At 30.3% G+C, this 27,014-nt stretch overlaps 4 protein-coding genes and 1 long non-coding RNA gene across 5 annotated transcripts; 3 read left to right on the top strand and 2 right to left on the bottom strand.

Annotated features, from left to right (window-relative positions):
- Window positions 1-1,700: 1,700 nt before the first annotated feature.
- On the top strand, window positions 1,701-4,165 carry LOC106399835. Its single transcript, XR_007316715.1, has 2 exons — window positions 1,701-2,956; window positions 3,041-4,165. It is a non-coding gene; the product is annotated as an uncharacterized LOC106399835 (long non-coding RNA).
- Window positions 4,166-5,174: 1,009 nt separating this feature from the next.
- On the top strand, window positions 5,175-7,507 carry LOC125575347 (leucine-rich repeat extensin-like protein 1). The gene has a single exon (XM_048741809.1). The coding sequence runs from the start codon at window positions 5,326-5,328 to the stop codon at window positions 7,078-7,080; it is 1,755 nt and encodes a 584-aa protein (XP_048597766.1). The 5' UTR covers window positions 5,175-5,325; the 3' UTR covers window positions 7,081-7,507.
- A 40-nt stretch (window positions 7,508-7,547) lies between these two features.
- Window positions 7,548-8,164, bottom strand: LOC106400026. Its single transcript, XM_013840443.3, has one exon. The coding sequence runs from the start codon at window positions 8,015-8,017 to the stop codon at window positions 7,679-7,681; it is 339 nt and encodes a 112-aa protein (XP_013695897.1). The 5' UTR covers window positions 8,018-8,164; the 3' UTR covers window positions 7,548-7,678.
- Window positions 8,165-8,536: 372 nt separating this feature from the next.
- LOC125575207 (rho GDP-dissociation inhibitor 1-like) lies at window positions 8,537-10,416 on the bottom strand. The gene is made up of 5 exons (XM_048741808.1): window positions 9,979-10,416; window positions 9,704-9,770; window positions 9,313-9,537; window positions 9,091-9,215; window positions 8,537-8,821 (listed from the first exon to the last, which is right to left on the bottom strand). The coding sequence occupies exons 1-5, from the start codon at window positions 10,162-10,164 to the stop codon at window positions 8,750-8,752; spliced, it is 675 nt and encodes a 224-aa protein (XP_048597765.1). The 5' UTR covers window positions 10,165-10,416; the 3' UTR covers window positions 8,537-8,749.
- Window positions 10,417-18,005: 7,589 nt separating this feature from the next.
- On the top strand, window positions 18,006-18,873 carry LOC106399413 (plasma membrane-associated cation-binding protein 2). The gene is made up of 2 exons (XM_013839897.3): window positions 18,006-18,136; window positions 18,319-18,873. The coding sequence occupies exons 1-2, from the start codon at window positions 18,122-18,124 to the stop codon at window positions 18,721-18,723; spliced, it is 420 nt and encodes a 139-aa protein (XP_013695351.2). The 5' UTR covers window positions 18,006-18,121; the 3' UTR covers window positions 18,724-18,873.
- Window positions 18,874-27,014: the final 8,141 nt, after the last annotated feature.

Here is a 27,014-nt window from a genome sequence, read left to right as displayed (position 1 = left end):
TTCTTTTAGATTTTTTGATTCATAGGTTGTATTTTTAAAATAAAATTCTAATTATTCTATTTTATAAAAGTTTTCAATTTTATAGAAAGATATTGTATATTTGGGGTTGTGATAAAGATATATGGATAACAATAATTTTGTTGATAAACGAGCATTTTTTTATAGATTTTCTAATCAATTGGTTGTATTTTTTAAATAATATTTTCAAAAATTCTATTTTAGTGAAATTTTCACTTTTATAGAAAAATATTGTAGATTTTTTATAGCCAGTTTTGTTGTTGATACATGAATATTCTTTTAGCTTTTTTGATTCATAGGTTGTATTTTTAAAATAAAATACTAAAAATTCTATTTTAGTAAAGTTTTCATTTTTGTAAAAAAAATATTGTAGATTTGGGGTTGTGATTAAGATATAGGGATAATAAGAATTTTTTTTGATGATGAGTATTCTTTTAGATTTTTGATCAATAAGTTATATTTTTTAAGAAATTTTTTTAAAAAACTATTTTAGGAAAGTTTTCATTATTAAAGAAAAATATTTTAGATTTGGAAATTAGGATAAGAAGAATTTTTTGTTTATAGATGAGTATTCTTGTAGTATTTTTTGCTCAATAGGTTGTATTTATTAAATTAATTTCAGAAAAATTCTATTTTAACAAAGTTTTCATTTTTATAGATTATTTTTGTAGATTTGGAGTTGTGATTTCGAAATTAGGAGAACAAGTTTTGTTGTTGATTGATGAATATTCTTTTAAAATTTTTGATTCCTAGGTTGTATTTTAAAAATAAAATACTAAAAATCCTATTTTAGATAAGCTTTCATTTTTGTAGAAAAATATTGTAGATTTTGGGTTGTGATTAAGATATAAGGATAACCAGAATGTTCATAGATGAGTATTGTTTTAGATTTTCTTATCAATAGATTGTATTTTTTAAATAAAATTCTAAAAATTTATATTTTATGAAAGTTTTAATCTTTATAGAATTTTTTTGTAGCTTTTGGGTTGTGATTTAGAAATTAGGAAAACAAGTTTTTTTATTGATTGATGAATATTCTTTTTTTTTTATTCATAGGTTGTATCTTTAAAATAAAATACTAAAAATTCATTTTTTAAGAAAGTTTTCATTTTTGTAGAAAATTATTGTAGATTTAGGGTTGTGATGAAGATATATATATATATATATGAGAATTGTTTTAGAATTTTTTATTAATTGGTTGTATTTCTTAAGTAAATTTTTTAAAACTGCTATTTTTGGAAAGTTATCACTTTTACAGAAAAAAATTGTAGATTTGGATTTGTGATTTAGAAATTAGGATAATACGATTTTTTTGTTGATATATGAGTATAGTTTGAGAATTTTTTATCAATAGGTTGTATTTTTTAATTATATTTTTTTCTAAACTACCATTTTTGAAAAGTTACCATTTTTATAGAGAAATATTGTAGATTTGGATTATTATTTAGAAATTAGGATAAAAATAATTTTTGTTGATATATGTGTATTGTGTAAGAATTTTTTATCAAATGCTTGTATTTTTTTAAAATAAACTTTTTAAAAACTACTATTTTGATAAAGTTGTCATTTTGTAGATAAATAGTGCAGATTTGAGATTCTGATTTAGAAATTAGTATAATAATAATTTTTGTTGATATATGAGTATTGTTTAAGATTTTTTTATCAATAGATTTTGTTGATATATGAGTATTGTTGTAAAAATTTTGATCAATAGGTATTTTTTAAACCCTACGTGCGTCTTGCTATCGGAGATTTATTCAATTCGTGGCGATCTTCTATTATCCAAGACACCAACCGGTTCCTTAAGGTCCGTAAACTAACCCCTTTTCGTGCTTATTGATTATAATGCTGCTAGTGTTAGATCCTTCGTCCTTGGGAGGAGTATCAGTGTAATGTTTTTGAACACTGTGATTGATAATTAAGATGTGGAATTAGTGATTAGTTATGAACCTAGTGCCACAAATCAACTATCTTACTTGATTATGGATAGTTATTTCCATCTACAGTGGTTGGTTTAATGCAGATTATTAGATCACAGTGATCCATTTAATTGTATTTTAAACGTGATGATAAGATAGCTTGCCTGTTAATATAAGCTTTGAATTTGAGATTGAGACTGTCTCTGGCCTTCTAATATAGCATATGGAATCTTTGATTGATGACAATGAAACTTGATCATGGTAATCTTTTTACTGTAATAATGGTCCCAGGGTTGCTCTCTATATCGTCGTTCCTCTGCTTTACCTTGTCAAGCATTCAAGCTTGGTTGAGTTTCACAACGTTGGATGTTATAGCTATGTATATTCACGGATAAAAAGTTTTTTTTTTTTTGCAGATATTGTAGTTTGATTTGTTGTTTCAACCTTCAAATGATCTTCTCGAGAATATTTGAGATACTCTTTCAATCCCACATGCTTAATTGGACATTGTTTGTTCTGTTTTTAGGGACTATGCATCACCTTGGATCAATGTACAGAGCTGGCAAAATACTTTAAACATGTGCTTCGCCTTACTTAACTACCCTGGACGCGTTCCTTGAAAGTGAGGTATTTAGCCATGGAACTTCCAACCTTAAATAGCTTGATTTTCGCTAGACTTAGTTGATCAGACGAATGCACATCTTATTCTATCATTTTATATTCCTTGCTTGATGTTGTGTCAGCTAGCTGAACTCATACCATCATCCTGTACTTGGGAGTCGCTTTCAAAACACTAAGAATGAAACACATAGAGTTTGGTATCACGCTATTCGTAATATACCACAAACGGAAAGAAGATATCGTTTTTGAGCGTACGCGTGTTGCTTACATTTGGAGGACTTGCCAACTGGTGAAAAACTCATAATTATAGGGATTAACTTGGTACGTTCTTTAAAAGATCTTAAGGAATGCTGATAGACATGCGTTCAAGTTCTGTTCCTATTTGGTCTTGCGTGCAGGTTTGGCTTTCTTTGACCGCTTCTTTTACATAGATCGTGCACTCATGTCATTTTGAGTTAAAACTGTGTTTTATATGATTATAGGTTGACGGCTGATTCAGTGCCGGTCCGGACCGGATTGGCACCTAAAGCGCATTAAAAAAATTTGCCCCATTATAATTTTCTTTTATTTATTGTGTTTGAGATATATTCAAACATCATTACTTTTTTATGAGCTTTACTTTTAAAAATGTAACTAAGTTGGAATTACTATTAATGTATGATTAAAACTCCTATATTTGAATAACAATCATCCATTCAACTTGTGAAATTGTATTTAATTTTTCGGAAAAAAAACAGTAAGTAGAATCTAGTTTATAATAAAATTGTGTTTGTTTAGATTTTTAAAAAAATTATCGTCTAATATTCCTAAATCAAATTATATCAATCACAAAAAAGTACAAGAAAAAAAATTACAGAAGATAAAACTTACATGATGGAACAACAATCCATCAAAATAGATGAGGACATAAATATCAGAAGGAAATAGCGCAAGAGTATAGAAAGAAACACATATTATTAGGTTAGAGTACAATAGTTTTTTTTTCTGAAAAAGGGCTTTACAATACTTTAGTATTTAATTTATAGTTATAAATTTATACTCATATTTAGTACAAAGAAACTCAAGTAGTGTAAAAACAAACGTACTAAGATTTTATGAATAAAACGAGAAAAATTTACACTTAGACATACTTTATCTCTACTCTATATCACTTTAGCATACTTTTCCCATGTCAAGTACTTTTGTACGTGCTATTGTCTAAATTACCCCTGAAATTAATTATCTTTCTATTTCCCTTACTTTTATCGTGATCCAACTCTTTGTGAAGCTTTACCTTTCTCTTTTTTTCCTTTTATTCTTCAATACAAATTTTTATTTTACGAGAAAAGAATCCAAAAAATAAAAAAATATTTAAAGAGGCGATTCAGTTGGAAGTGATGATGACAAAGTTTTCTTCGACGGTGGAAGCGTTAGATTTCAAGGAAGCTTAACGTTCATAGGTGAAGTTCGCTCGCTCTCACCGCGTCGTTGAGTCAGATCTGAGTCACCTTCTATTCTTCACTTTTTTCTTGCTCGTAGATATCGAGATGAAAGATAATGAAACCAAAGGTTAAGCGAAGAATAGTGATGCCATATACCTTTTAATCATAAATATGGTGGATTTATGATTTTCTTCCTCTATATTTTGATTTTTTTTGTTTAATGGACGGTGAGATTCAAAACGAGAGGTGAGAAAGCTGGAAGAAAAGAAAAAGATCCAAAGCTTATAACCACACTTGCCTAACCACATCAATAAGCCAATGAACCAAATTTTATAACCATACTTGCTTATAAAATAATTTCTCCATAACCACAATTATTGAATTGTAATGGTCAGCAAAAAGTTATTAAAAAACAAATTATGAATCTCAATGAAATGACCACAATTTTTTAATGATCATACCTATACTATGATCTTGACCACAAATGTATGTTCTTACTAACTGCACCTTCTATTATAACATAACAACTCATTCCCAAATCAACCATACATTACGTTAATATGCATAACTAAAAAAAATTTACTATACAGTTAAACACAAAATAAAAAAACTTCTTATGTACCACGAAACACACATCCATCGGATCAAATTTAATTTGCACTAATTCAATTGTCACTATAAAAGCACAAGACTCCAGAAACCTACCAACTAGTCACGAGACTTTTCGTAAAGGGCATTTTTGTCACAATAATTCAAAAGTAAGACACAAAGTACACCACCAGCTACAAGTATGTTAAACTGTAAAAGTGGAAGCCGAAAGTACCTATATACGTAAAGCTCTCATAAAACGATCGTGTATATATCAAAGGGATAAACTAAAGTACTTCGTATCTTTATTAAAAAGTAAGAAAAGGTAAAAAAGAAGAGAAGGGGTCTTCGAACGCACAATCAGAAGGTAGAAAGGTAACTCCACAAACCACTATACCACTGCATTATTTTAGAACTTTTTGGCGCCCCCAAATTATATACCGGCTCTGGCGCCTAAAGCCCTTGCTTTACGGGCTTTAGCCCAGGGCCGGCCCTGGGCTGATTACTCTAATCTCTAGGAACGTGCATCCAAGTATGAAAAATCAGTGACGATGGTTTCACCTCTGCGCTAAGGTCAACTCTTTTTGTTTCCTCTACGTGTAAACATGTAATTGACAAATCCAGTAACAAAAGGAAAACTAGAGAGATAGAAATAATACGACTTTGGAGTTTCTAAACTGTTTTATAAAGATGAAAGCACATAGAGATAATAGATGTCACAATAATAAGTAAAAAGTGGGTTTCTTGACCCAAAAGAAATGCTGATCGCTCCTCTTCGTCTTGTCTTCTTCCTTCTGCTCTCATCCATTTGTTTGTCACAGATCAAAGCTGATGAAAGCGACTTGGGAGATCATATCAAAGTAGACCCGAAACTCAAGTTCGAGAACCCGAAGCTACGTGAAGCCTACATTGCTCTCCAATCATGGAAACAAACAATCTTCTCCGACCCTTTCAACTTCACAGCCACCTGGAACGGCTCAGATGTTTGCTCCTACAACGGAATCTACTGTGCTCCTTCTCCAAACTCATACCCCAAAACCAGAGTCGTCGCAGGCATTGACCTCAACCACGCCGACATGGCTGGTTACTTGCCTGCCGAGCTTGGTCTCCTTTCTGATCTCGCTCTCTTCCACCTGAACTCAAACCGTTTCTGCGGTGAAGTCCCCCTCACGTTCAACCGCATGAAGCTTCTCCACGAGCTTGATCTTAGCAACAACAGATTCGTTGGGAAGTTCCCTAGCGTTGTCCTCTCTTTGCCTTCCCTTAAGTTCTTGGATCTCCGCTTCAACGACTTTGAAGGCATGATCCCTTCAAAGCTCTTCGACAGAAAGCTCGACGCTATCTTCTTGAACCATAACAGGTTTCGGTTTGGGATCCCCGACAACATGGGGAACTCTCCGGTCTCAGCTCTGGTTCTTGCGGACAACGATCTCGGAGGATGTATACCGGGAAGTATCGGTCAAATGGAGAAAACACTCAACGAGCTTATCCTCTCTAACGATAACTTAACCGGTTGTTTACCTCCTCAGATAGGAAACCTCAAGAACGTGACGGTTTTCGACATCAGTTCGAACACTCTACGTGGTTTGTTACCGTCTAGCATCGGCAACATGAAGAGCTTAGAAGAGCTTCACGTGGCTAATAATGGCTTCTCTGGACTCATTCCTCCGAGTATATGCCAGCTTCCTAACCTTGAGAACTTCACCTACGCTTCCAACTTCTTCACCGGTCGTGCTCCTATATGCGCAGCGTTATCTGTAACCGAGGCCATTGTGAACGGCTCTATGAACTGTATTGCTGGTATGGCTAGTCAAAGATCGGTTAAAGAGTGTTTATCTCTGTTGGCTCGTCCTGTTGATTGCAGTACGTTTGGATGTTTCAACATCTTCTCTCCACCACCGCCGACGTTCAAGATGGCTCCCGCTGTTCGGATGCTTCCTCCACCGATTTACGTTTACACTTCGCCTCCACGACCGTCGTCCAAGATGTCGCCTACCGTCAGAGCATACTCTCCACCACCACCAGCATCACCATCTCCTCCACCGCCTTATGTATACACATCTCCTCCACCTCCGCCTTACGTATACTCATCTCCGCCTCCTCCAAGTCCACCACCGCCGTGTCCCGAATCATCTCCGCCACCGCCTGTTGTATTCTATGCACCCGTGACGCCGAGCCCGCCACCACCATCACCAGTATACTATGCACCGGAAACACAAAGTCCACCATCACCGGTTTACTATCCGTGGGAAACATCAAGTCCACCACCACCATCACCGGTTTACTATCCATGGGAAACACCAAGTCCTCCACCACCAACTGAGTACTACTATTCACCAAGCCAGTCTCCGCCGCCAGCAAAGGGATGTAAAGACAGTCATCCTCCCCAAGCATCACCAAGTTATGAACCAGCTCCTGAACATTCTTACACAACACCACCTCCTCCTTCCTACCCCGACACGACTCTTCCACCAATTCCAAGTGTCTCCTATGCTTCCCCTCCTTACTACTAGTTACAAACCACTGAGAGAGAGAGGAGAAAATGCATTGCCTTATGATTAACTACTCACAATTACATTCTTTTGGCTACGAGACTATAATTTGTGTGTGGTTAATACTCGAGTTAGTCTTTCCATTTTTTCTTTGTGGATATTTTGTTCTTTTTTCTTTGCCTAACACAGAGAGTACAGAGTTTTTTCTATCTGTTACCATCCTATAATGTATTTCTTGTTATTAAACTGGCCTGTATAAATAATAACAATAAATATACACCCCTTTTAAGAAAATCTCTAATTTTCAAATTTAAGTTGAATTATCTGTTGACAAAAAAAAAGTTGAAATATCTAATGGTAAAACTTCGGTTCTATTTATCTCGGCGTAGCCTCATCCAGATATCCTATGAGTTGTTTATCTTAGGAGAAGCTGTAGGGATATCATGTATATGTCTCTTTACTCTTTATCTTAGGAGAAGCTGTAGGGATATCAGTAATATATGAATTATAGTATATAGGTAAGCATTCAACATTATAAAACATAAAGTTAAACAACAAAGATCCAACATTATTCAACATGTTATTGCAACATCAAAGAGAGCATTAAGCCGCTAAGTTCCTAATCCGCACAGCTACACTTACACCTAGAAACACAGCGTTTACATTCCAGAAGCGAGGGCTTGGCCATGGTGTCGCAGCCGCATGTAGTAGTGCATGTCCTCTGAGATACACCACCCCAAAGGCAACGAGCCATGCACCGGAGCACCGGCACACACTTGGGGCAGACGTAGTTCATCTGCTCCGCCATGCATGTCTTACAGCTGGTTTGCGACGGCGGATGTCGGCAGCCGCCACGGGAGTTGAGTGCGTTGGTTCTCGAAATTGATAGGAGTGTGAAGAGGAATAGGAGGAAGATGAGAGAAGAAAAGAGGCTTTGGAACTTGTAGGTGTTCTTCATGCTGAAAGTTAGTTTTGGTTTGTGAGAGAGTTGACGTTTGTATCTTTGAGAATGTTATTGGTTTTTATAAATAGAGGTTTTGTCACGATATACGAATATAGATCTGTTGATTTGGTTAGTATCTAGTGATTTTATTCACAAGAGTCAAACGAGATCGATAGTGCAGTGCCCCAAAATGCATTTAAGTAAAGCATTCACTGTTTCTTGAAGTGTACAATCTCCTTAAATGCTCTCTTCTAGTATTAGTATAGTATGATTTTTTTTTTCTGGTCAACAACTTTCTTCCATGTTTTATTTCATCAATATGCATTTATTAACATGTTTCTGGTTGTCAAAATGTATACTCTTTCTTTTTCATATTAAATGTCGTTTTAATATTTTTTTTTTGTTACAAAAAAAAATATCGTTTTAAAATTTCAATGCAATTTTCAGCTTAATATTAATTAATTAAAAATACATTAATTTTATAAATAATTTCATTTATCTAAAATACTATTGGTTGAATATGTATGATTAATAAGAACTTAAAAATATTTCAATCATTTTTTTAATATGTGTGAAAAATGTCAAAATGACATTTTTTTATGAAAGGATGAAGTATTTGAACATGTGTATGAACAAACATTTAATTAAAACCAATTTGAATTAAAGATAGACAACAAAATATGAAACAATTATGAATAATATACTAATATGTTATGTATTTCTTCTTCCAGTAACTTATGTGAAGGATCACAGCCAATTCTTGCGAATGTCGAAGGTGTAGTTGTTCTCCAGGTAGCACTTATTGTCGTCGTCTACGAACTGAAAAGCAGTAATAAGACAAAATAATTTGCAAACTGAAGATGGTCTTCTTAATTTCGGAACAATCGCTTCTAGCTATCAAGAGGAAAATAGTAATAATTTTCCAATGTATCTAAATTGTTTCATTTTGCCAATTTATTATAGCAAGTTAAAAAAAACGGAGTAACAGTTGAAGATACGATTATGAGTTACCGCAGAACTGGAAATGGTATTTAGTTATGTTGAACTAACAATATGAAAATAAGTTTTGATTTTTTTGATTTTGGTACCTTAGATTTAACGGAATAGGAGCCTCTAACAAGCATACCAGACGGTGTCGATTCTTCAAACATGACATGGGTATACGGTTCCGCCTGTGGACTAAACGTTCCTAGCATCTCCTTTCTACTATACACTGTTCTCATCAAAAGAGAGAAAAATTAGCGAAAAAGCTTCAAAATGTTGTTGTACTTAAGTGTGGTACACGAGTGCGTCAAAGACACAAAAAATACCCTTGAGTCCGGTCTTCCAAACTGAGTTGCTGTACCGGAGGCCGGACACAATGTTGTTGGTCACACGGAAAGTAAATACAAGAGTGTACTTAGAGCCTTCTTTGAGAGTGAACCATGGTCCTTTCGATGTCGGGTTACCGTCTTCAGGTACCGTCAATACCATGTCTTCTCTATCCGGTGACCTAATTGTTAAGTACATTATCTTTACCACCGGATCCGGAGTCTCTGTATATATATTTTGTTATTCAATTAAATTACAAATACATACACAAAAATATATACTATTTGCACACAAGAAAAAACAATAATGTAATCAATTGGAATTCTCTTTAAACCGGATTTATTTGTTATTAAACGATAGAGCTAAAATGGGTACTACAAATTGGTTTACCTCCAACGTCCTCCATATCCACACTGCCTAGAAGTTGTTCTTTCCATCTCCTCAAGCTTTCATCATCCTAAACAATTATTTCAATGGTACCAAAAAGTGATTAGACTGTCGTCTAGGTTTTGTAAACAAAATTCACCTATTATTATGTAGGTCAGATAAAGAACATTAAAAGAATAAAAAACCAAATATGTAACATTTGTGGACTAACATAGTAGCATAGCCAAAATGCTATGTGTTATTATAATTTAATCAAACAGGACATGAGAGATCAAAACCTTGTCTTTCTCGAGCTGTTCTTTGAGAGCGATCATGGGACCAAGCTCAAGCTTCCTGTCTTCGTCTTCATCGTCATCATCTGTCGGACACAAAGAGCTGTGGCTGTTCTTTCTGCTTAACGTCCCTTTTCCCTTTTGATCTTCTGAAGTTTCTTCAGCTTTCTTCTCCTCCTCTTTCAAAACCATATTTGTTTTCTTGATATATACTGTTCTGATTTAATTTGGTTCCTAAAAAATTTCCACTATTCGATTTGATTCAATATGATTTCCTGCAGATGAGGATCGGAGACAACCATTTAGTCTTCCCCCACAAAACAAAAGAATAAATATAGTTTAATTAAAGGATTTTTTTTTGGTCAGAAGAATGAGAAGAAGGTAACACGAAGAAAAATAAAGAGAGCTAAAAGATAGATCATGAGAGAGAGCTTTGGTGTTTTTGTTTGAGGAATGTTTAAATATGGAGTTCGGAGAAAAGGTCATGCGGTGATCCTTAATTTAAGGTTTGTAGTCTTCCCGTTCACATGATTTATTTTCTAAAAATAAATGGTATAGCATAATTAATTATGCATACATACGTGCATCTGAATATACATGCATGGACGTAGATCTCTATATACTGCATGACTGAGACCAGCGAACCGCGGTGGAGACTGGAGATAATGTGGTGTCTCCCGTCAAATGCAATATAGGACGAGAAAATGTATTGGGCCATGAAAATTAGGCCTCAATCCCCCAACACTTAAGTCCAATAACGGTCTGTAAAATTTCACTTTAAGTCCATTCGAAGTTAAGTAAATACTTTAATATAAAACTAGATTTTGATCCGAAGCGCGGATTTATTATTATTTTTTTTTCAATTGACAAATATTTAGTAAATGTCATGTTTTCATATATTTGTATTTTATTTTATAAAAGACTTAAACTTTTTATTTATCGTATTTCATTTTAAATGACCATTTAAAGAATTAAATTTTATTTTTTAATGAATTAAGTTGATATAACTCTGATAAATTAATTTTATTATGTGGTTAATATTTTAATAAAACAAATTATATACTTTTAATAAAGATTTATAGTTTTCAATGAAAAAATTCAATATTTTTTATGAATGCTTAAATTATATTAAGAAAATAAAAAGATCATAATTAAGAATAGTTGAAAAAAAATTATTTGAACTTGGACTCAATGGCCCAAAGGAAAAAAAATGTGAGAATTGGATCTGATTTCTTAATCGGCCCAAATGGCCCAAAAGAGATTTGATGTGGGCTGGATCTGAAAAAATGACCCAATATAGATGTGTTATTAATATTACTCGATTGTCCTTAATGAAACATGCAATGTTAGTAAAGAAAATGGCATACTAAGGTAAAAAGAACAATATGATCATACTTTAATAGTATAGATTTAAACAGTTAAACATAAATTTCTGCTAAATACATATGAGTTGGACATGGTTATTTTCATATTTTTAGTCTGTCCTAAAAATTATAGTTTTTCTAAGTTAAATATTTCATCCCACTTTCCATTTTTAAACAAATATCTAGCACATTATTGCGGGCCGATTATTTTGGACCTCAGATTTTCAGGTCACATGCTTGTAGATTCGGAGGCGTCTGATGAAACTTCTCAATTTGGCACGACTTTTCCTTCTGTGTAATGTCAACAATGGGATATCGACTCTGTTTTGACATGACAATTGGACAGATCTGGTCATTTATTACAGATTTCCGGAGCCAATGGACCTAGGGTGATTGGAAGTGGTGCTTCCTCTATGGTTTCAGACGCGGTGTTTAGTGGAAGATGCACATTATCTAGGGGGAGACCACCAATATTGGTGTTGTTTCGAGAGTGCTTGCCTACTGAACCACCAAACACTAATTCATTGCAGAATGACATGTTTGTTTGGAGGAACTCACCTACTGTCACTCCTTCGGATTTTTCCTCATCCCACACTTGAGAGTCCTTACAAGTTCATTTTCAACGTGTCTGGCATAGTTTTTATTCAACATTCGAAAAACATTCCTTCATTGTCTGGGTAACGGCTCGGGACAGACTTCCAACCCGAGATAAGCTTCATTATAGAGGATTAAATGTTTATCCTAGCTGTCCACTGCAAAGGCGGACCCACGTTGTGAAATGGAGGGGGGGGAAGGTCAGATGACACCTGTTTAATATATATTATGGTGTTTTTGTTATAAATATGTTAAGATTCTGCAACAATTTTGGTTTGGGTACCCAGCTTATGACATCCCTTTAACTGAGTTCGACTCTCATTTAGTACTTTTTTCATTTTTTTTTATATTGAGCTTTAGTCTAATTTATGACCCACTTTAAATTTGAGTCTGGGTCCACCACTGGTCCACTATGATTCACATTATGAAGATCCAGACCACTTATTTTTCAAATGCTCTTATTTTTTGAAGTTTGAAATTCTGAATTTAATATCTCTAAATCTAACCCTCCTCATGAGTTCAACTACATCCTCATCTGGCTTTGCTCTGCTGCTACAAAGATTTATTCTTCGAATTCAAGAGATATTGTCAGTTTGGTCAAAGAGCTCCAGCTTCTTTTAAGACCAAAGCTTTTTGTTTTGGATCCAGCGGTTCTCTTCCATGCCGCTCAATCGATTCCTCAACCTATTTTCACTCATGGTTCAAGAGTTTTCAATCACTGTTTATTGTGATTTCTTTTATCTTCCTTGATTTTGGTTCATCATCCTTCATAAGTGTTTCTTTCGGTATCTGCCTTTTTAGATATATTTGGGTTCACTATCTTAACCATATTAGCTATATGTATGTCATTTTTGCTTGTACTGCGTTTTCAAAAACGATGTCTCATTTGGGAGGGGAAGAAAGATGAATAAAGAAAGTTAAAAAAAAGAACTATTACTTCACTAGATCTTTATTAGTCATCCTAAGTAATTTATGATCAGATATAAATCTTTGCTTATTGTCCCTACTACATCCGAGTTTGATACTCAAATTGTCTTTAGACTCTAGTCACCATCTGGATATCAAAGTAAAGCCAAAATTTTGTAAGCTATTTCTGATTTCAGGCAAAATCGAACCCTTTTGGATTGATGACATTTATGAATATTTCCTTAATTTAATTTAAAAAGAAATCACATAAAGTTCATCATCATCAAGTCCTCAAGTGCCAACTATTTGGACACAAAGAGATTCTCTTCTTTCGAAACCAGCCCTACAATATGAATCCTCTAACGTCTGCTTTATATCCTCTTTCTAAATCAACGGCGTAGAATCAAACGTATATAAAATATTATATATATAATTCTTGAGACATATATCCTTCAGCCTGTTCGGATTTAACGTTACACATGTTCAGGACATGCGGTTTGGGACACCAAAAGTGAATTATTTTCAACTTTTTCAGATCTACATCGTCTATTATTTAAATACAGAGTAGAGAAGTAAGGGATGGATGCATTATTGTGCTAAGAGATTGTAGCCATTATATTTTTTTTGTAAACTGTATGTAACCATTACATTTTGTGACCATATAATTACATTTATGGAACTTCTACGTATATTGATGGATGCATTATTGTGTTAAGAGGTTGTAGGTTTCTTTAATCTATCGGCATTGATCTTCCGGGTTAGCTTATTTCTGAGATATCATATATTCTCTCCGTTTCTAAAATATAGACTTTTTAGTGTTTTCACACATATTAAGAAAACACATTAAATCACTATAATAATTTTTTTTTTTTGTAATTTTAAATTTTCAACAATTTTTAATCAGTAGTAATATAATAAAATCAATTAATTTTCTTAAAGTTTGTAATTTTTTCATAAAAAACATAGAACATACATCTTTTTGAAAAAGAAAAAAATTCAAAACATGGATTTTTTATGAACAGAGGAAGTATGTCCTATTTTTCTTTTATTCCTCTGCCTAAGATTTCCAAATTTGTAACAGCATCCCTTATGCATTATTGATGCGTTACTACCTTTAGTTATTTTTCAGACAGAATTAATACAAGAATTGGGACCCAGTAATGGGTCATATTAGCCGTCCAACTCCTTTTTACCAGCTTTTCTGCTGGCTATCTTTACAGATTGTATATAAGTATATTTGAAAGTTTGTTCACATATTTCCAAAACTAAAACCTAAATATAGATTTACCTTCTAAACCTAATCATAGTAGATAAATTGATTTAATGTCATTTCAATGACCAATAGCATCCAAAGTTGAAATATATCGCTAACCAAACATATAGTAAGATATATTCATATATTTTCATGTTAAACTGTTTTTATTAATGATTAATAAAAGGGTGAATTGGTGAAATAAACAAAAGAATGCACTAAATATAAGAATGTAAGAATTTTAAAGAGAAAATATTATTAAAGATAGTATTTTGTTGTTTATATGTTTCGTTTATTTTGGTTTTTACTATTTATGCTTATAGCTGCCCTCTCAAATGGGTTTATTTAACCCAAACCAAGAAGGAGATGAAGTCGTGTACGTATTCATGAGGAATCCTACCTGGCTCACACTCACATGGGCCCGCTTGATCTTGTAACCACGTCGTCAGTAATCAAATTATGGTATCGATTTTGAAATAGAGTAGTGGTACTAATTACGTGAAAAGCAACCCTTATAATCAAGGGATACACTAATTCTGATTATTAAGTTGTAAAAAGATATATAATTATTAAAAGAAAAAAAAAAGGAAATCTTTAATAGTTCACATGATCAATAATCGTGAAAATGAAAAGTAGTAAATATTGCATTCTCTTTCTCAGACAATAATCGATCTCAATCATGATCAAAATGGTTTACATCATGGTCTTTAACCCTCGTTCAATTATGGCAGGGAAATTTTCATACCACATTAGTTTATTTTAAAATCAGAAAAATTGAAATAAATTGTAGGAAAAATCAAATTTATTACAGTAAGTCTAAAAACAAAATGATTTGATTTTTGAATACATAAACAATGTGACCTCTAAATTTGATTCAAGGGTTCTTATTCTCCAAAATATCATTTTCACCAAAATTCAACTGGGTCATTATTTTCGAATTGATTTTTTTTTTCTTTTATAAAAATTATTACTTGTATGTACATTGATAGTCTAATTTACCTTTTCTCTGTTTAGTGAAATAATATATACTGCTTATTTGGTTATTTTCATATCTCTAATAAAATATCTTTAAAAACTATACTGATAAGGCATAATGGTCACCACTCCGTACTCCAGATGGCATTTTATCAATTATAATCAAAGATGTGGAAATTAAAATATTAAAGCTGAATATATATTTATATGTATTGAGGAACTTGCATTTGTCCCTTTTCCCCTGTAAAGAACTATAAATTCGATATACTTTCATCTACAATTTTAAGCTATTAACTAGATTCTGACCCGCCCCTAAAAGGGCGGGTATATTTTTTGTTTTACATTTAAAAAAAAAATTAATTTTCATATTTATATTTTTCTTTATTATCATATTTATACTTTTCTTTGTAATTGTGTTTCTCTTTGTAATCCTATTTAACAAAATAAATTGGGTTTTATAAATTGTGATCCAATGTAAATAGAAACCACGTTACCTTTAAAGCGCAAAACTAATTCTAAAATATAGAATTAGTGGGTTCGTTTACAAAAAGAAATATGGGGTTAGTGGGTTACAATTATATTATTTACTTAATAGATAATGACTCTTTAAATAAAAAAATAGTTGGATCCTACTTTTATTGATTGGTCATGCTGCTGTTTTAATAGAATAGATAACATTTAATAAATATTTTTGATCAAATAACCTATTTCAATCTCGTTAAACTAAATGAGTTTATATGAATGTTTATTTCTATTAAAACCGTTAAACCCTATTTTAACATCTTGCTCTTTGTTAATTGATAAACTTAATGTCTATGTAAAATATTTAAAATTTTAATAAATTAATGTCTAGTTGAAAAAATCCTATTTTTCTTAGGTGAGATGTAAGTTATAATTAATTAAAATAATTAAATATACCAAATTTTAAATATACCAAATTTTATGATAACAGTTTTAATTTTCCACATTTTATTTATAAACTTAAGTAGGTGTTTTATTATAATATAGAACAAATTATAGAAATTGTTTGAATAATAATGTAGGTTAATAATATCCAATTAAGCAAAATAATTTTCAAACAATAGAAAATTTTAAAAGCCCATACACATACACAATGCATCAATAGAGGCCCAAGGCCAGATACAAAAAAATTCCGACAAAAACCAATTATGTAGAAAACATATTTTAAAAACAGAAGTTACATATTTTTAAAGATTTCTTACGTATTTGCATCTTTATATAAATGTTGTTTAATGTTCAATAAATTAAGATATATTGATGCAGTTATTAGGTTTGTGGCCCCTGATTATTAGGCGTGTATACGTGGTGGTTACATTCTGAAATTAAAAAAAAAAGGTTGCAGTTATCATATAAAATGTATGTATTATTGAAATAATAATTGGATCCTACTTTTATCAATTGATCACACTGCTGTTTTAATAGAATAGATTCCACCATTCGTTAGAGGAAAATCAAAGGGTTAATAACAATCCAAACATAACTTGGAATTAACGTTATGCTGTCTATATATATTTGTTCAAGTTCATTCAAAATCTTTAGTTTCGATGCTTGGTTTAAATTCGAAACGACCACAATTAAATTTCACTGGACAATTTAGTCCCCACAACATCGACTCCACTAAAATTAAAACATGCTAGAGCTGCTAAAAAGTCAACATCCATAGTTTACGAAAACAAGGTTTTATATTATAGGGTTCATTGTCACACAAAGTGAAGAGAACATTGATCAATTGGCTAGCAATACACTAAGGGGGCGACTGGTTTTCCCGGTACCACCCGTAAACGCAGCTTTTTCGGTTGGTAGCGGTTGTCGGCAGTTTGCAACAATCACTTAAATCGCTCTAAACCGTTTCAAACCGCTCCGAATCTCATAAATTCAAAAGCTGGATCCAGCTAGCGTTTGCGGTTGCGGGCGGTTGCGGGAGGGTAAATTTTTTTTCTTTTTTTTAAAACAATATATATACAAAAGTAAAAATATTTAATAAAAAAATTTAAAATTGAAATTATGAAAATATTAAAATATATCTATTATATTTTAATCAATGTTATAAAATTTTATAATAAAAACAATTTCAATAAATTTTCAAAAATTAAAATTATAACTTTCTAAATATAAATTTTATATTTATTATAATTTTATGATTTTTGATATTTTTATAATTATATTAAATGTAAATATTGTTAATTTATTATTTGACTGTTACCGCATTTGGTAGCTAACCAGTCATAAGTCACTCGTAAACGCACCAATTTTAAACCGCAATACCAATCGTACAAATCTCTTAAAACCGCTAGAAACCGCAACCGTCCGCATCCACAAACTCCCGTAACCGCAACCACAACCGCTGCGTTTGAGCCAGTCGGGCCCTAAAGCTTCCTCGCCGACATTAATCAAGCAAATTTGACTGATACATTTTATAAAAGACTTTAAGAACAGTAACATGAGAAGTTGTTTGTAACGTCTAATTTTATAAGAGTTTAACGTTAGTAGCTTTTTCAACAAAAAAAGAGAGTTTAACGTTAGTAAAACGAAAAGATTTGTTGTAACGTTTACTGAGCCACAGCAGAAGCAAAACAAACACTTCTCAAAATATTATACTTATATAATGTTTGTAAAATAGAATTTCTTTTTATGAAAATTTAATTAAAGTTCTTAAAAAGAAGAAAAAAATAATTCAAGTTCTTAATTAGTCGAAAATATATAACAATTTAACTTTTCTAATAAAAACATTTCACAACTTGACGAGTATGATGAGGTTCAATATCTATGTGGCATGAGGTGGAAATTAGCACATAAACACTTTTATATAAGGAAAAGATGCTTTCATGTGCAATATTCATCATCATGATTCGTTAATAACATTGTAGACAAAATAAATGATTTTTGACATATATATTAAAAATATTCGTAAAGCAATTGCTTCTACTATAAATAGCTCTCCTCGAGCAAACATATTCACTCACCAAAGCATCACATACAATATTACTTCTCTTCTCATTTTCTTTATAGTTTTCCTCTTTACCTTTGTCATTTCGAAATGGCCAACGTTGAGGTATGATCTTAACTTATTCAGTTTTATTTTTTACTAATCAGATTCCTATCTCTATCTTTAATTATTTGTTAAAGCTAGTTAGATTTGATTTAAAAACTAGTTATTTATAACTATATACATATCATGTATAATGTCTATCAACAGGAAAATGGTTTTAGTACTAAGCGTGTGTTTGCTTCCAGGTTGAACAAGTGATTGCTCCAGCAGCAGAGAACGTTGAGGTACCAACCAAGACAGTGGAGGAGCCAGTTGTGGTTACCGAACAGGCGGAAGAAGTCGTGGCCTCTGCTCCTGCTCCAGCCGCCGTAACTGAACAAGAATCCGAAGCACCAGTCGAAGAAACGAGCAAAGAAGTGGTTGTGGATGAGGCAGAGAAAAAAGATGAAGAAACTGAGAAGAAACCAGAGGAGCCAAAGGTAGAGGAGGAAGAAGAGAAGACAGAAACTCCGGTCGTTGTGGAGGAGGCAAAAACAGAAGAGAAGGAGGAGGTGACTGAAACTCCGGCGGTTGTGGAGGAGGAGAAGAAGGCTGAGGCACAGGGAGTTGTGGCTGCTGGTGAAGTAGCCGCCGAGAAGACCGAGGAGTAAAGCGGAAGAAACTATATATGACCTTTGGTCTCATTTCGTTATCTTATTAAAATATTTTATTTTATCAACATTTCATAAGTTTCTATCTTTATTGTGTTTATTATGATGAAATCAGATGTTTGGATAATTTGATGGTTGCTATATTGCTTACATGCTTGGTCTAGCTTCTTTTTTTTTGTCAGCAAGAAACTACTACTTGCCTACTTGGTCTTAGGTACAAAGTCCAAGCCAGGGCATGGAATATTAAAACCGTTTTGCGTTTACATGGAAACATTTACTCTTTAATTTCCCTCATTAACATTACTAAGTTTTCGTAAAATATTCTTAGTAAATGACCTTTTGTGGCGTTTACTCTTACAATAACCAAAGCGAATTTGGCACAAGAAAAAGACATTAACTGTATGTATAACACAATGACGCCTAAGAATCTAATCAACGAAACTGAGTGTGTGTTTTATTCTTCTAATCATTCAGCAAGAGGAGTGCAATGATACAATTCTTGAGTGCAACAAGACCTCTTCAATTCGTTTTGAAATTGGGAATTGAACGAAGATGCCAGCAACCTAATCCTCCTTCGAATTAGTCAAAAGAGAATATACAAATCCTCAAATTTCGAAGTGATATACAAATCCTCAAATTTCTTTCCGTTTTTCAAAATGAAAACATAATCCGACATTTCCAAAAAGAACACCGACCATAAATGGATCATCACAGATGATTGTTCCCAGGAGTTTTGAAAGAGTTATTCAAAAGTAAGGATAATAATTTCCAACATACCACTAACTAACCAAATATTCGTAGTATACATGAAAAAAACCATAGAACTAGGGCATTGATCAACAAAAAAAATACTGAATAGTTTTAAAGTAATGTTCGGCCCAGCTCACTTTACCGTATTAATCAGGCCAATCTTTAAACCAAATCTATGTTTTGCTTTTACTATAAAAGCCTAATTCCATTCATTAACTGAGCATGACTGGTGTTCAAAAAAAAAAAACTGAGCATGACTCGCGTTAATAGCGGTTTACTAGGCTATGGGTGCGGAACGTCATATTTGCCGACGGTTGCGAAACAACAAATTAAACCTTCGTTACAGACTGAATTGTGAACAGAATATTTTACGTAAAATAAAATTTACGTAGGAAAAAAGGGTTACTTAAGGGTAGCGCCGTAGCGGCCTTGATAAATTCAATCACCGAAAAGAATCTGATAGATTTCGACAAAGATAAATATTGGGCCCATTTGTTAATAACTGTAACAACTAGATTGATGTGGCCCATCAATAAGAGCGGACAGACTTATCAAAACAAGTTGAAATTCTTTAAAAGCAACTGCAAATCAAATCTTAGATGCGAAAACTCGATCGAGATTTTAAGTTGTAGCATTTAAAGATCACATTACTGCAATAAAATATCCTAAAATATGAATCCCAATGTTTATTTAATAAATAATAAGTATATGTATTCATATCATGTTCATGTTTCATTGACGACAATTATTTTCTTGTGCGTCATTGTGAAGTGGAAAATCTAAAATTTCAACGACGCTGAAGTATTATGCAGTTGCGGAAAGTTTTAATTAATGGTAGAACGTTGAAATGTCCATGTAATGTGAGCTTCTAGCTAGTGTCTCTTGGATAACTCCTCGAAGCGCCAATGGAGCTACGCTACGCGGAAACTTGGGATTTCCATGAAAATTTGACTCACAAGTTTGATCTATTTCAACGCTATTATATGAAAGAGACTAGAGAGAATAGTTGCCGAATATTTAACGTTTAAAGTGTTTCTAACTATATTATTTTCTCGAATAGAGAAATTATTATTAAAGTGTAAAAGTTGAATCTTACAAACTAAGGTAAAAGTTCAATACTTCTTGATTATAACAAAACGTAATGCATATGGTGTCCATATTACCCATATATTTATATTAATAATTTTTTTGGTCTCCACAATTATACGTAGTTTACAAAAACAATTAGAGGTATATTATATATTAAGTATGTAGAAAAGTTTGTAAGCTTTGATTCACTCTATATATGTAGTTTGTAGGTTAGAAATATATATTTCACAAGTCAATATTTTGATCAAAATGTATTTTCTGATTTAGTTATTCACTTATTCTACTGCTATCATCCAAGTGAACTTGAGTGAGTTATGGTAGTGGAGTGCATGCGATCCTCTGAGGTGAGAAGCTTCGGTTGTGTATTTATCAATTTTATCATTAGAAACTCACTAACACTCCTTTCTGCTTGAATTTTGTGGAGAGTGTCAAATGTAAAAATGTAGATTAAAAAGCTGCTAAGTTATGTTCGGGCAGTTGGAGGAAATCGTTTTTTGTTTGTTTCGTTTTCTTCGTGAACGCAATTTCGAATGTTTCTTTGTTTGCTTGGCTCGGCTTGATCTCTCGTCTATGTCTTTCAAGTTTGTACTAGATTTTGACCCGTGCAACCGTACGGGTGTTTGTTTTCACTTTTCTATACATAAATTATTGTTTTAGAATATAAATGGTATATATTTTTAATGTTAATCATATAGTTAAATATTTATATAACTATTTCAAATACAATAATTTTATAATTTACATGTTATAATTAATTAATTGTTTAAACCTTATGTATTTGCCACTTCTTATATTATATATTTATCTTATTGTATTTTCATTTAGTTATTAAGCAAATTAATATATTCATGAGAAAAAATATTTAAAAAATATTTTGTATTTAATTTATGCTAAATTCTGACCCGTATTTCAAAACTTGATTTTTTTTTACCAATATTTTTATGTTTATTCATTTTAGATAATTTATTATTGTATATATAAAAGTGTAAGATATGTTAATTTTTAGACATGTATTATATAGTTTGTTAATTCTAAGCCGTTCTATCATCATATTATATTTTAAATAAATATTTTATATTTATGAAAATAAAATTTATAAATTTATCAATTGAATATAATTTTATCATATTTATTTTAGTATAATAATTATATTTTAACATGATCATGACTATAAAAGTAGATAAAATAGGATATAATTTATTTATTTTCAATTCTAAACGATAACTTAAAATACATTAAGTTATTGTTTAAATATTACATAGATTTATTAGAATTTTTAAAATATAATATATAAATATATATTATATTTAAAATGAAAATATATAATGATTAAAGTAGTTACAAAATTTTTATATTATTAACTTTAAAGAAATACATGTTAATTTTTATACATGTATTATATAGTTTGATAATGTTAACCCATCTTACCAACATATTAGATTTTATTTTTGAACATAAATATTTTATAAGTACGAAAATAAAATATATAAATATATAAATTTAATACAATTTTATTATATTTAGCTCAATATAATAATTTTATTTTAATATGATTGATTATGATTATATAATAAATAAAATATCATAGATTTTTTTATTTTTTATTTTATATAACTGAATATATTAATGTATAATAATATTTTAAACTAATTTCAAAATTAGTGAAAATATTTAAATATAATTTCAAAAATTAAGATCTTATAAAAATCTTTTTAAACAGATTTGTTAGAATTTTAAAATAAATATATTTATATTTAAAATGAAAAGATATCAAAAGATATTATGATTAAAATATTTTAAAAATTCTATTTATTATTAGTCTTAATTAAAATATAGTATGAATTTCTATGAATAGGTCCATTAAGTCCATTTTTAAAAAAATCACACATGAATCAAGGTTGTGACTTCTGTTTTAATATATAAGATTTCAAATCATAACACTAAACTAGATTTCCACCCGCACAACCGTGCGGGTATATATTTTCACATTTATATATATAGATATTTGTTTTACATAATTATTATATATTTTAATGTTACTCACATATTTAAATGTTTGTATAATTATGCTAAATATAATAATTTTATAGTTTTCATGCTGTAAATTAAAATCATCACATATATATGTTGTTTATTATATATTTGTCTTATTGAATTTGCGTTTGATTACTAAACTAAAATTTTTAATGCATGAAACAACATATATGAAAACAATTTTGTATTTAATTTATTATAATCATGATCCGTAATTCAAATCGCTAGATTTTTTTAGTAATTTTTTAATGTTTATTAATTTTATATAATAAATTACTGTATATTTAAAAGTTTAAGATAAGTTAAATTTTTATACATGTATTATATAGTTTACTAATATTAACCCGTTCTACCAACATGTTATATTTTTAGCATAAATATTTTATATTTATGAAAATAAAATATGTTAACTTATCAATTTAAAATAATTTTATCATAATTTATTCAATATAACATTTTTATTTTAAAACGATAGATATTATTATAAAATTGATAAAATAGGATTTTTTTTTTGGAACAAAGATAAAATAGGATATAATTTTATTCTTTTAGTAAAATTTCATTACTAATTACAAAATTAGTTGAAAATATTTATATTAAATTTATGACAATTAAGATCTTATTATAATCTTTTTCAAGAGATTTTTTAGAATTCTAGTTTTAAAAAAAAAAAAAAAGATAAAAGATATTATGATTAAAGTAGTTAAAAATATTATGTATATTATCATTAGTGATATACATTTAATATAAAATTTAAATGATGGTCCAAATAAAGATATCACTCATCAAAAAATCATGATTTTTATTTTATTAGAAATTTTTTTTGAAAAAAATAAAATTAAAATAAATATTTATTTCTAAAAAAATATTTAAAAATTATTAGTAAATGTATTTGTGAAATTAATTAATTTCATTTTATTTAAATTTTTGTTTATAAACCAAAACTATATTTAATTTAAAATTTTAATTATATTTTATGATAATTTAAATTAAAACTAACTAATTTTTGAAAGTAAATTTAAAAAGATTTTAAGATGATTTTAAAAAGATTTTGTTAGAATATTTTAAATATATTCATTTGTATTTCAAATAAAAAGATAAAGATATTAAAAGATATAATAATAAACTTATGTAAAATATGATATTTTATAGGAATGGTCCAAACTAAAAAAATCACACATGAAAAGAAGTCATGACTTCTATTTTAATATATAAGATTGTTACTTGTAGTCATGTTCGATTCTAAACTGAACGGTTAAAGTATCGATTGTTTTTGTTTTATGTTTTTATTTTATTTTTGCTGTGGACCAAACTTAGAAGTTCTACATTTTGTTTTTAACATTTTCTAAACTTCAATTTTCATTTCATGAAATGGTATTTCCATAACAAAAAACAAGAGTTGCTAAGTTTAAGTCGGCGTAAAATGAATTCACCACCCACTTGCTTAAAGTTTTCAGTTTATTTAAATGATACCATTTTGTAATTTTGAAAGCTAAAAAAATGTAAACGTTAAATAAACTAACATAAATAGTGACAACTTGATTTTAATTTCCATGAATACTTTTGACATTATTTAGGTGTCTTTTTGAATATTTCTAGCAAACCTATAAAATTGGCTATGTTTTGGGTTGATCAAGTCTCCACCTACTTTTATAGGCTACTTAATATTTTCTTATTGGCTTTTCACAAATGGGTGTCTTCAGTTCTCTTGTATATACTTGAAACAAAACAAGACAATAAGATCGATCAAATATATGTTTTAGCATCATTAGCCTTTAGAAAAAAGGTATTAATTCAAGACGTGGAAACTTCATTGCAAGCTCGTACACATGAAATCCAGCTATAGGCTATCGTTTATGTCTCCTTTTTACGTGGGCTATAGGTTACATCTAACGCACAGAATTTGACTAATATATATATTAGCCTCAATATTTTAAAGAAATCTTTTTCAAAGAAAGAAAGAAATATCTTAAAGATGATTTGTAAGAAATAAGTGTTCCCAGAAAAGACTAGGTCAGAATTTAAATACTTCACAAATTTTGAAAATAATCACGACCCTTTTAAAGGTATATTGGCCAACCGTAAAACTAAGCATCTATAATAACCAACAAAAAGTAACAGTAGCTAAATATCGTGACCTTGCTCAAAATAGCAGCTTCTCAACCACTAAATCATATTGGTAGGTTTATATGGAGACATATTAGTTGGGTAATTCTTCGGTTTCAAGGTTTTGGTTTCCTGATGTGGTAGTCAATTGATATAAGTTAAAAGTATGGTTTAAATCATATATAAGCATTCGTCTATATAAATTATGAACCTTTATGTAATTTAATTTCGAAAAAGTTTGATAACAAAAGAAATAAGGGATTGTTGATCTTGGAATTTTCCGCGTTTTAGATATCAATTTTTCGTATGTAATTCTTAATGCTGATGTGTTATAAGAAACTTAAGGAGAGACAATAGTTTCCCTAAATAGCTCATGTTCTCTATATATAGTATTAAAAAGGCAATGTAGATTCACAAGTTCACAACATAGGCAATAATAAGTTTTGAAGTGGGTAAGAATCTGTAACACTCAGTTTTCCAAAATTTAAATAATAAAAACTTCAAAGAGGATCTCTTTTGTGTGAATGTGTTGGCCAAATATTAAGGTGCTTATTTCCTGGTGATATCTGGACACCTATATAGAATCTTTTTTTTAATAAATATTTACTATTATTAAAACATCCCGATAAATGGCATTCAAGTCTCGATTACAAGTTTGATTCGAACAAAATTTTCTAAATCATACATAACGAAACTAGCTTCGTGCGCCCACCACACCGACCTATACAGAATCTTCTGTACCAGTTAAGGTGCTTACCCTCTTGTTATAAGCAACCCCTCAGTTGAGCATTTTGTCCGTTCATATATCAGATAGTATAATTGACAACTATGCAATATATATCAGTCTAATACCCTTTCTCTACTACTATTATTCAAAATACAAGATATAATGATAATCATAACAGTTATATATATACAGGTTCACATGTTTACGAACGACGATATTACAGAAAATATATTTTATAACACCAATAAGAGAATGGGACCATTATCATTGTTTATAACTGGAACAATGCCTTGAATGTTTGTAAAGTGGATTAAGAATACCATTTTCTTTTCAATTCATGCTTCTGGTTTTCTTTTTCCGCTTAATTACCAATTCATGTAATAATACCATTTTCTTTTCAATTCATGCTTCTAACACTTGATTAGTTTTCACAATGTGAGTGTAGCCGTAAAATAAAATACTTACTGAATATTCTAATAGATCCAAAATGTTACACCGTTTAGATTTGGTGAAATAAACATAGTTACGATAATTCATAATTCGACATGCTTGGAGAATTGATCTCTGACCTAAATCTATAGAGTAACTCCTCTGCAAGTAAAAATCAATAAATCATTCACTACTTGGGTCTTTTCTTAAAATGTTGTTATTATTATTCATCAATATTGGACTCCCTACCATATTTCCTAATGTAATACTAACTTTAATTTTCTCATATACTTGTCCAATTAAAAAAATCGATGTTGATTTATTTTTATTTACATGAGTAATATAATGCACGTTCATTTTTATAATTTCACTCATATTTATGATTTTTTTAAAAAATTAAGAAAACCAAAAAAAAAATCATAGCATCTGTAGTTCTTTTCCTTATATGTACTAGAATCCAATCCGCATTGAAACGCGGCTAATATTTTTTTTCTTATTTTGTTTTACCAAATCAATATAAATGATTGTATGTTCTTATTTTATGTTAAATATGGTTCCAAAGATCAATTGAAGCAAATATCGAATTCTTAATATATTATGGTACTCCTAAATTAGATGAAAAAATGTAAATGTTGATCGTGTATATATAGTCAAATAAATAATTACTATCATTTTGTCTAGATTTAATTTAATTGGTTTGGTTCTGTTGTGATTCAAGTTAGTTAGAGTAATCGGGATGTTGTTATTATTGTTATGACATATGATATATCAATTTTAGTAAAACTATATAAAATTTAAATAATTTTTATCATATGAATAAAAATATGACTCTAATTTAGGTTGTGACTGTATGTCACTTTTAGAATAAATAAGAGAGTAAGAAAATCATTTACTCTAAATTTTACCAATCAGGTAAAAAAAAATTCTACCTATTTGTCCTAATTATTTTTGGAAGAAAGTAAAATACATAAAGGCTCAAACAAGAGTAATATCTTTGTTGTAAAAAAAACAAGAGTAGTATATTTACTCTATTTTATTCTCTCTTATTTTTATTATTCTTTTCACCTTTTTTTTCTCATTTACTCTATATTTTCCAATCATACTCTTAATAGACTAGATTAAAAATTAATAACTAACAAGATTAGGCCATCAGGGT

The sequence above is a fragment of the Brassica napus genome, chromosome A9 (genome assembly GCF_020379485.1).
Source record: "Brassica napus cultivar Da-Ae chromosome A9, Da-Ae, whole genome shotgun sequence".
NCBI classification, from domain to species: Eukaryota; Viridiplantae; Streptophyta; class Magnoliopsida; order Brassicales; family Brassicaceae; genus Brassica; species Brassica napus.
This window is presented reverse-complemented; position numbering and strand designations above follow the sequence as displayed.